This window comes from Gossypium hirsutum, chromosome D04 (genome assembly GCF_007990345.1).
Source record: "Gossypium hirsutum isolate 1008001.06 chromosome D04, Gossypium_hirsutum_v2.1, whole genome shotgun sequence".
NCBI lineage: Eukaryota > Viridiplantae > Streptophyta > Magnoliopsida > Malvales > Malvaceae > Gossypium > Gossypium hirsutum.
The window spans coordinates 17,395,236-17,405,722 of NC_053440.1; the positions used below are offsets into that span (position 1 = coordinate 17,395,236).

A 10,487-nucleotide genomic window follows, 5' to 3' on the forward strand; every position below is an offset into this window, starting at 1 on the left:
AGTTACTAATTAGTCCCTAAATTTTTATCATCTCTGTAGTTTAGCCCTGGTAAGTTCATACGGTATGATTTTGTGTATTTTAGTAATGCTATTATTAAAATTCTGTAATTTGTTGACATTGGTTTTAAATTGAAATGTTACGGTTGAAATGGTGAGAAAATGGATTGAAATGTGAACTATTATACGATTACGTGTATCGAGCCCAGATAAACATAGGATAGGATACAATTGGCATGCCAATAGGTTATATTGCGCATTGTACAGGATTGACTTGTGATAAGATAATGATTCCTGACTTGTTATTATCCACTGAATATACCGGAGTTTAGCATTTGTTACAGACTATTGTGTTATATTTACAGTGATTCTGGTGTGTTATTGGGGGCGGATGTAAAGCCTACAGGCTTGACACTTGGTGCCCAGGTGTGTTTCCAAAGGAATGTTAGCCTACGGGTTAGGAACTTGGTGCCCAAGCGTGTTCTCGATTGGTTTGGCTCGTTTGAGCTTTCTGGCGTGTTTTAGATGGATAACCGCGTATCCGTATCTGTTTATATCGTTCATTGGGAAAATTTTAAATGGATAAATGTCTTTCTAACAAAATATATAAATGTTTATGTGATTTTCGATGTTATATCATGACATGGTGTTGAATGACTATAACAACCCGTTTTTAGTGAAATCGAAATAGTAATTTCGGGACCACAAATTCGATGCGTGAATAATTAGTTTATTATTATTTATTTTTCTATAGCATGTTAGTAGTATCGTATAAAAAATTTGTTAAGAAATTTTACCATTTGCATGCTTAATTCGATAAAAAAGACTAAATTGCAAAAAGTGCAAAACTTGAGTTCTATAAGCTAAAGGGATTAAATAGCTATGATATTAAATGGTTGGAGGGTTATGTTGTAATTAGACCATTTTTTTAGTTGGTGGACATATTTGGACATAGTTTAAATGATTTTTAAAGTTAAAAACAAAGGTTAAAATAGTAAATAAGTAAATAAGATTAATTAAACAAAACAAAAAATTTTGTATCATCTTTCTCACTTGGTTTCCACCAATTTTTGAAGAGAGAAAACACCATTTTTTGTGCTTTGAAGGTTCGACTAGTCTACCTTGTTCGTGTAAGCATTTTTTCATCCTGTTTTTAATGATTTCTATGTTTTTGAAGTCATTGTAAATTAATCTAGCTAGCCCATGAACTAATTTAAAAAATTGTTAAAAGATTAGGGTTTTTCCATGAATGTATACATGTTGTTTGTGATGTTTGATGGAAGAAAATGAATCTTTGTTGTTAGATAAACAACTTTTGTTAAGTGATTTTTGATGAAATTGTTATTTAGGGATTAAATCAAAAAATGAGAAATATTCATGGTGTAATTTGTGAAATAATGAAATGTGTAGGCTGTTATGAGCTTATATGAAATTCAGCTAGGCTTGGGTAGGGATGAAATTGCATGAATTTCATTTTACAAGCTTAAGGACTAAATTGTAAAGAAATAAAAACTTTAGGGGCAAAAGTATAATTTTGCAAAAATATGAATTTGGATTGAATTGAATAGAATGACTATTAAATTTATTGAATTTATTCATTTAGATCAAGATAGACCTCGTACGGCTTTAGATCGAGGCAAAGAGAAAGCTTTAGATTAATCGACTTCGTTTCTACATTTTATTGTCGAGGTAAACTTGTACGTTTAAATAGCATTTTTAAATTATGTATTAAATGCGATTATTTTATAATATCATATTGTGTTTCGATGGACTAATGGCCTGTGACACAGTTGTGTGACCCTAATTCTGAACTGTACACGGTTTGGCCACATAGCCATGTTCCTGAGCCACACGGCCTGGTCACACGATCGTGTGATCCTTGTTTTCAAAATTTTTCATGTTTTTCTATTTTGCTTCAAATTAGTCCCTAATTTTTTTTCAAACTATTTTGAAGGACCTGTAAGCTTGATATAAGGCCAACAAGTGTATATATGCTATGTTTAATGTGTGGATTGAATATTGATATTTAAATTAATATTCGAATGGATTAATGATGTCATTTGATTCAATGTATGTTGTAATACTCCGTAACCCTAATTCGACAACAGAGACAGGTTAGGGGTGTTACAAAACAATCACATCTATGTTTCTATCTTCTAGGAGTCTACTCCAACACCCAAAACCATGTATCTCATATTCGGACTTAATAGACGACATGCTAGTTTTTTAATTGGCTCACTCAATTTTGATTAGATTATGGACCATTTAAATTTCTTACTAATATAAGTTTTCTTCTCGCATTATGATCCATTCACATAATGCAACTTAATGTTAGTTAACGTTAGGTAATCAGTGAGGCAAAGTTTTCTCGTTTATTTTGCTTTACATGCAAAAAATGTTGAGGACAAATACAAATGATATTAATGTAAATGATGAAATTTTATTAAACCCATTTGTTCGAAATTACAAGTACAAATGACAAATTAACTACAGTTAGGTTACTAGATCCTACTAAGATCTTAGGTGCAAAGGCGAGGTAGCTACACTAGTGAGTGGTTGGATTTAAATAATTATCTGTATGAGATTAAAGATAGTGGATTGTCTCTTTAGGCAAGATCCCACATATGTAGATAAAAACTAAAATGCATAACCAATTAGTTTTGTGTTATGTTGTTTAGCCGTAATGCTTAGCAGTTATAATTACTTAATTTGTTGTTGTAAATATCGAAGGTTTTCTTCACAGGATGTGTAGGGTGTTCAAAGATGCAAATAGATCTATTATTGGAATGTTTTAATGCCCTTTAGGTGTTCAACAAAAAAATAATGGAGAAATTATGGATGATAAATATCTTTTGAACTGTTTTGGAAATCTGAGTAGTACAAAATTTGAAACTTTATAGTTGAATAAGATTCCATCCTTGCTTTGTAGTGGATCTTGAATATGAAATCAAGGATGTGGAGATTTTATAAAATTTTCAATAAGATTGACTTCCTAATCTCTTCCATAAAAAAATGTTTGTTCCTATAAGATTCATAGAAAGATTAATTGTTTCGCTGACACGTTGGCAAAGGCTATAACTTACAATATAGAAAAGTTCATGAGACTGCATGGGCGAGGGGTTAAGGACTATTTTCTTTTATTTTCTCAAGTACCTACTGTCTAAAATTTTTTTTATAGTAGTAATATTTTGGTTTAGAAAAAACACAACAAAATAATTTCTAGTGAAGGAAGTACTTCAAAGAAAAAATCTTCTGTAAAACGTTTACTTCTAGAATATGTAACCTAATTCATTACTCGTTTAATTAACTAGAATATCTATTCAATTAACCACCAATTAACATAAAGAAAATAGAGGAATTAATACTTAACATACTTGAAAAAATAATATTAAAATAAATTAAGACTATTGCAATAAAAGAAAGGGTAAGGCAGTGGTCAGGTAATTAGTCCATCAATTAATGGAACTAATATCTAAATCGAGTGATTGTTGCTATAGGCACATAATGCTTCTTAAGTCTTTCTGTTATGATATCGATTGAAAAGATAAGAGAGAATAAAATGCTTTAAGTCTGTCATTCTTGCTGCTACAACTTGATTGTAATATAATGAGTAGGTAGTAACTAATTAGCATACTTAGTACTTAATTACAAGGAACTAATCCCTAAATACTAGGAGCTGTTATAACAACTTATTTACCAGTTTCAACACTCCCCCTCAAGTCGGAGGGTGATATATGTCTATCACTTCCAACTTGGATATTAAGTGTTGATGTTGTACTGCTAGTCCTTTGGTAAGAATGTCTGCAAGCTGCTCCTTTGTTGAAATCTGTTTAGTTTTCACTAAACCTTTCTGAATACTTTCTTTCACAAAGTGGCAATCGATTACAATGTGCTTGGTTATTTCATGGTAAACAGGGTTTGTTGCAATTTGAATTGCAGCTTGACTGTCACAATAAAGCACAACTGGCTTACTTTCTTTGATCCCCAATTCTTTAAGTAATCCTTTTAACCATTTCAACTCTGAAACCATGCTCCTATATTCTACTTCTGCTGAAGATCTTAAGATAGTGCTTTGTTTTTTTTATTTCCAAGAGATTAAGGAATTTCCAAGCTTTATACAGTACCTTGTTATTGATTTCCTAGAAATAAGGCAAGATGCCCAGTCTGAATCACAGTATGCAATTAATATTGGATCTCCATTAGAAGTAAGCATAATTCCTTGTCCCGAATTGCTTTTAATGTATCTCACAATCCTCGATGCAGCTGCATAATGAGACTTCTTAGGCTTATACATGAATTGACTCAAGTGTTGTACACCATAAGCAATGTCTGGTCTAGTGTTTGTCAAGTATAACAATCTCCCAATTAGTCTTTGATAAATTGTTGCATCTGCTAAAAATTCATCATCATTTTTCAACTGCAATGTTTCATCAAATTCTACTGTTGTAAGCTTTTGATTCTGCTCTAATGGAATGACTGCTGATTTCACTCCTTTTAAACTGACATCTGTAATTAATTTGAGAGCATATTTTTCCTGATTTATCACAATGTCTGCATCTGACCTTGATATTTCGATCCCAAGAAAATATTTTAGACTCCCAAGGTCCTTCATCTTGAAATTCTTGTGCAATATACTTTTTAATTCGCTGATTAATTTACTATCATTTCCTGTAATCAGCAGATCATCAACATATATTAACATGATGACTTGTTTGGATTCTACACTTTTTGTGAACATGGAGTAGTCGTGTTTACTTTGAATGTATCCATGTGAAACCAAAGTTTCAGTCAACTTCAAATTCCATTGTCGTGAAGCCTGTTCAGGCCATAGAAAGATTTAAGCAACCTGCAGACCCTATTCTCCCCCTGGTTGCGAAATCCCTCTAGAAGAGCCATGAACACTTCCTCTCGTAAATCACCTTGTAAAAAGGCATTGAAGACATCTAACTGATAGTGGCCAGTGAAAAAAGGGCTGCAAGAGCAATAACAGTATGGGCAGTGACTTGTTTTGCTACTTGAGATAACGTGTCTTGAAAGTTAATACCTTTCTGTTGATTGTAGCCCGTGGCAAAAAGTCGAGCTTTGGACCGTTTAATTGTGCCATTAGAGTGATATTTGATGTTATACACCCATTTACAACCAATGGAAGTTTTCCCAGAAGGTAAACAGTCCCAAGTGCCATTGGATTCCAAAGCTTGTATTTCCTATTGCATAGCCTCTATCCAACACTTATGTTTAACAGCCTCAGAAAAGGATTGTGGTTCAACAAAGTGTGATATGGTGGCAGCGAAGTGTTGTGTATGGAAAGGTAAATGATCATAAGAAAGAGTAAGAGGATACGAACCTTGTATCGCCAGTAAAGAGGATGAAGAGGATAGAGGAGAACATACAAAGTCTTGAAGCCAAGATGGTCGTGTAGTGGTTCTTGTGGATATTTGAAGAGGAGAAGATGGATCTAAAGGTGGAAATGAGGAAGGATCCAAAGTGAAAGAGGAAGAAGAAAGATCGAAGGAGGTAATGTGAGAAGGTATGGGGGTTGGAAAGAAAATGTGAGTCTTCTATGGGGCCAAAATTTGTGATGGGAAACATCGGAGTAGCAGGAAATGAAATTTTGAAAGGAAAAATGGTCTCATCAAAGGTGACATTTCGGTTAACAAAAAATTTTCTTCGAAAGAAGATCAAAGAGAATGTACCCCTTTCGAACTAGAGAATAACCAAAAAAACCGAATGGAATAGCTTTAGGGGAAAGCTTATCATGATAATAAGGTACGGTGGCATAACATAAGCAGCCGAAAACTCTCAGATTATCGAGAGATGGAGGAGTTTTGTAGAGTTTTCATAAGGAGATTTCCAAGACAAAACAGAGGTAGGTAAACGATTCATAATGTAGCAAGATGTTAGCACACATTCTCCCCAAAATTTAGAAGGCAAATGAGAGTGAAATTCAAGGCTCTGGCAAGTTCAAAGAGATGGCGATGTTTGCGTTCATTAACCCTATTTTGTTGTGGAGTATCGATGCATGAGCTTTGATGGACAATACCAAGAGAGGTGAAAAAAAGGTGTGCATGTAGAGTTAAAAATTTCAGAACCATTATCACTCTGAATGACCCTGATATCAGTTGAAAATTGTGTTTTTGCAATGGCAACAATTTGTTTAAGAGTGATAGAAGCATCACTCTTGGTTCGTAAAAGGTACACCCAAGTCATTCGAGTGAAATCATCAACTATAATGAGGAAAAAACGATGACCACTATGAGTTGAGATTCTATAGGGTCCCCAAAGGTCAATATGAATTAAAGAAAAATCATTAGTAGTTTGAGTGTCACTACGAGGAAATGGAAATTTAGTTTGTTTAGCTAGTGGACAAACAGAACAAGAAGATAATTCATTAAGATAATGTAAAATAGATTTTAATTGAACAATTTTTTTCATTGTGGAAGCAGAGGTGTGACCAAGGCGAGCATGCCATACATGTGGATCATTATGTAAAGCTATAAAAGAAGTACCAATGGGCAAAGAAATATTGGAAAATTTGCGAGGATGAATAAGACTGGAAGAGAGCTGATGTGGGTGAAAGTAGTAGAGACCAGCATGTTCTTTACCAATCCCCAACATCCGTCCACTACAAAGGTCCTGTAAAAGGAACAAGGAAGGGTAAAAAGACACAAAACAATTGAGGTCTTTATTAAGTTGAGAAACATAAAGCAAATTATAATTAAAATCAAGTATGTATAAGTGGGGGAAAGGATATGATGGCCAATATGAGTAACAGAGGCTGATTTCCCATTAGGCAATTGAACACAAGGGCTGTTAGGAGTAAGAGCAACAGAAGAATTCAAGCATTGAAAATCAAATGTCATATGGTTGGTAGCTCCTATGTCAAGGATCTAGCCAGATGATGTAGAGGAAGAGAGCGTACCAGCCATGTGAACAGTAGCAAAAATAGATGAATCCTTCTGCAAAATAGTCAGAAGTTGCTGGTACTGTTCCGATGTTAAAGTAGGAGCAGATGAAGCCTGAACAGAGGATGGAATCATAGGTTCAACTGAATCAATCGAAGAGGTGACATTAGTAGCAACTGATTTCTTGTGAGTGGACTTAAAATCAGGAGGGAAACTAATTAGTTTAGAACAATTTTCACGTTTATGACCCCAGACATGACAGTGATCACAAGTGCCATTGAATCTGCAGTTGGAGCTACTAGTGGTAGTAGTTGAGGAGTGAAGTGTTGTAGGTTCAGATGTAGAAAGTAGTGGAGAAGAGATTTAACATTGAGATTCTTCTTGAACAAGCATGGAGTAGGTTTGATTGAATGAAGGCAGTGGTTGCATAAGTAATATTTAACTACGCACAGCAGAATAGGAATCATTGAGGCCCATTAGAAATTGAAAGAGTCGTTGTTGAAGAAAAGAGGCAGATGTGGTTCGAGCATTTTCACAACAACATGCAGAGCAAGGCACTAAAACATCATACTCATCCCATAAAAGGCGGAGCTGTGTGAAATGCGTGGAGATGGAAGAAGTACCTTGAGTGTGAGAAGAAATAGTGTGATGGAGATAATAAATTCTGGACCCATCAACTTTGCTGTAGCGTTCTTGAAGATCCTTCCAAACAAGGCAGGCACTCGAAGCAAAAACAATACCAGCTGAAAGTTCTTGGCAAACGGTGTTAAGGATCCAAGAGAGGAAAATAGCATTGCAATGGTCCCATTAAGGATGAAGATCAGCCGGAAGATCAGCCCATGAGCAAGTGCCATCAACAAATCCAAGTTTGTTTTTGGCAAGAAGTGCAATTTTCATTGATCGACTCCATATATTATAATTCTCAAAGCCAAGAAGCTGATGAGAGACTAGTAGAGTGCTAGGAGTATCAGAGGGGTGAAGATAAAGAGGGTGATGAAAGTCAATGACAAGAGAAGATTGATGGATTGCCATTGAAGAAGATTATGAAGAAAAAAACAGAGAACCAAGAAAAAATTGAACCTGGCTCTTAATACCATGTTAAGATATCGATTGAAAAGATAAGAGAGAATAAAATGCTTCAAGTTTGTCATTCTTGCTGCTACAGCTTGATTGTAGTATAATGAGTAGGTAGTAACTAATTAGCATACTTAGTACTTAATTACAAGGAACTAATCCCTAAATATTAGGAGCTGTTATAACAACTTATTTACCAGCTTCAACACTTTCAACTCTCAATTAAGGTATCAGGCTAAGCTCTCTCTAACCCTGATTTCCCTAAAATGTACAAGTCAAGCTATCCCAAATTCCCTCCAAACAATAGGTCTTGCTTATAGATTAGGCTATAATAGTTCTTGAATCTATTAGTTGAGGTAACTAATCAATATTATATCTTACGTTAGATCTCTATTTTTCTTTAGTTTAAATCAGTGTCAAACAATATAGTTGATTAATCCTTATTTATTAATTTATTATTCCAACTTATTAACCTAATTAATAATTCTCACCCTGTTATCAAATTAATCCATTAACCTAGGTTTACCAACTAGAGTCCATATCCATTAAAATGTAGTTAACAAAGATGGAATACTAAATCTAGTTAAAAGAATGATTCGAGGCAACTATGTAGTAGAATAATATTGATGGCTAGAATACAAAGTATGTTAACTTTTGTTCCAAGCCTCGAGAGTACAACTTTAATTAGTTAGCATATAAATGAATTTTTTGTTTTTGCTTTTTTGGTATTATATGTACCTTGAAACCACCATCTCAAGGCCCTCAATGAACTTATGCATGTAAAGCCTAAGAGAGGATTAAATCTGCAAGCTGCGACAACGATGATGCTAGTGATGGCTTTGATAGTAATTGCATTAGAGGGTGATCGTGCTAGACTGTTACTACTAGATAAAGGGATTACACTATCAACAATGGTAGCCTTGTATTTAGAGCTAGGAGAAGGGGAGTCAGAAACTTCATAATCAGCAGTTGGCGGCAAAGGAGGGGATGAGACCTCCTCGGCAGACTCAACTTCAAAAGGGGATCCTTTATTGGCCTTGGAGCTACCTTTTTTTCTAGAGCTAGGAGAAAGGGAGCTTGAAGAACTCTTTGGGGATCCGGAAGCAGATGACTTGGGTGCTCCTCCACTGGATTTTGATGGTGACAGAGAAGGGCCACTAGAGGATGGCGATGGCGACTTGGTAGAGGAAGACTTGGGGGAGGAAGTTGGGGAAGCAGAGGATGGTGACTTCGAAGGCGAAGAAGATGGCGACTTTGAAAGGGCTGATGAATGTGATGAATCAGCAGCTAATGCCCCAACAAAAGCGATGAAAACAAGTGCAACAACAAGAAAATGTTGGCAGGCCATCTTTCTCTTTTATTTATTGATAGTTTCTTATGATATGTAAATATTTGTGTCCGTGTGTGTACAAAAAGAAGGGGTGAAGAGATTTCAAATGTTTCTCTATGATAAATAAGCAGTGCAATGCCAATGAATTATTTGAAAGAATCGATAGCCATGTGAATTTAAATATAACCTAAACAAGAGAACGATTTATCCAATGCCATGGAAATGAACCATTTGGTTGATCGAATTTCATGGCTTTCTTGTGGAAGAAATTGAACCTTTAACATCTTGTAAGAACAGATTATAGTTTTCCTTAGTTGTTTTCGAAGCTTGTTTTATTTCTATTTGTTAGAAAAAAAAGTTAAGCAAACTACTAATTTAGTTGCTATGTATATATTATTTCCTTATAAAATGTAAACTAAACCAAATTTAGTAATTAATCATGTTATACTTATAACATAACCTCTTAATGGTCAAAGACTTAGAGTTCAAAGATTTTGAGTTTCTAAGTTTGAATGTTGAGACAGACAAATTAAGAGTTAAGAGATAGAAATTCGAAAAGTTTACTTAATTTATTCTATTATGTAATATTACGCGTAAGATATATATCAACCTACTTAGTTACTAACAATTTAATGTAAATAAATATTCATTAGCATTTTACTTTTGCAATGCACCACTTAATCTTAATACAAAATAAATTAATATATTTTATTAAAATATCATTAAAAAAATAAAATTTTATTTAAAAGTATATCATTACAAAAAAAAAACTTTAATTTAACAACTTAAGCTAAATGTTTGACCAATAAAACTAATTTTTATTAACTTTATAAAGTACATGAATAGAATCTAAAAATTCTAGTGAAATATTAAACTTAAAATTAGAAATTCACTGAAACTTTTAACTTTTGAGAATAACGTCATGGACAGCTAATCCAGTAGATTGATCAACAATTTTCATTCCTCCATCTTGACATAAGCTTTGACAATTTTTTTAACAAAAAACAAAGTTAAAGCATTAAGAAAAAATATTCGTTTTTACTTTTTTCTTCCGGCATTTTGTCAAGAAAAAACTACTAAACGTCACAAATAATAATAAAAAACCGCCGCTAAAGCATAAATCACAGCCGCTTTTCCTAAATTCTACAGCATTTTGTGCGACGCTTACCCAAACATCGCTAAAG

General features: G+C 34.0%; 2 protein-coding genes across 2 annotated transcripts; both read right to left on the reverse strand.

The window, feature by feature from the left end:
• Positions 1-3,804: 3,804 nt before the first annotated feature.
• Positions 3,805-8,063, reverse strand: LOC107893522 (uncharacterized). Its single transcript, XM_041092079.1, has 3 exons — positions 7,523-8,063; positions 6,917-7,013; positions 3,805-6,630 (listed from the first exon to the last, which is right to left on the reverse strand). The coding sequence occupies exons 1-3, from the start codon at positions 7,751-7,753 to the stop codon at positions 6,620-6,622; spliced, it is 339 nt and encodes a 112-aa protein (XP_040948013.1). The 5' UTR covers positions 7,754-8,063; the 3' UTR covers positions 3,805-6,619.
• Positions 8,064-8,460: 397 nt separating this feature from the next.
• Positions 8,461-9,321, reverse strand: LOC121216093 (classical arabinogalactan protein 6-like). Its single transcript, XM_041091390.1, has 2 exons — positions 8,712-9,321; positions 8,461-8,465 (listed from the first exon to the last, which is right to left on the reverse strand). The coding sequence occupies exons 1-2, from the start codon at positions 9,319-9,321 to the stop codon at positions 8,461-8,463; spliced, it is 615 nt and encodes a 204-aa protein (XP_040947324.1).
• Positions 9,322-10,487: the final 1,166 nt, after the last annotated feature.

Excerpts from the sequence above, each read along its gene's own strand:
- LOC121216093 (XM_041091390.1), bottom strand. The coding sequence starts at position 9,321 with ATGGCCTGCCAACATTTTCTTGTTGTTGCACTTGTTTTCATCGCTTTT.
- LOC107893522 (XM_041092079.1), bottom strand. The coding sequence starts at position 7,753 with ATGGCACTTGCTCATGGGCTGATCTTCCGGCTGATCTTCATCCTTAAT. Across the intron at positions 7,014-7,522 it reads TATTTCTTCTCACACTCAAG|GCTTCATCTGCTCCTACTTT; the intron begins GTACTTCTTCCA and ends TCCTCTGTTCAG.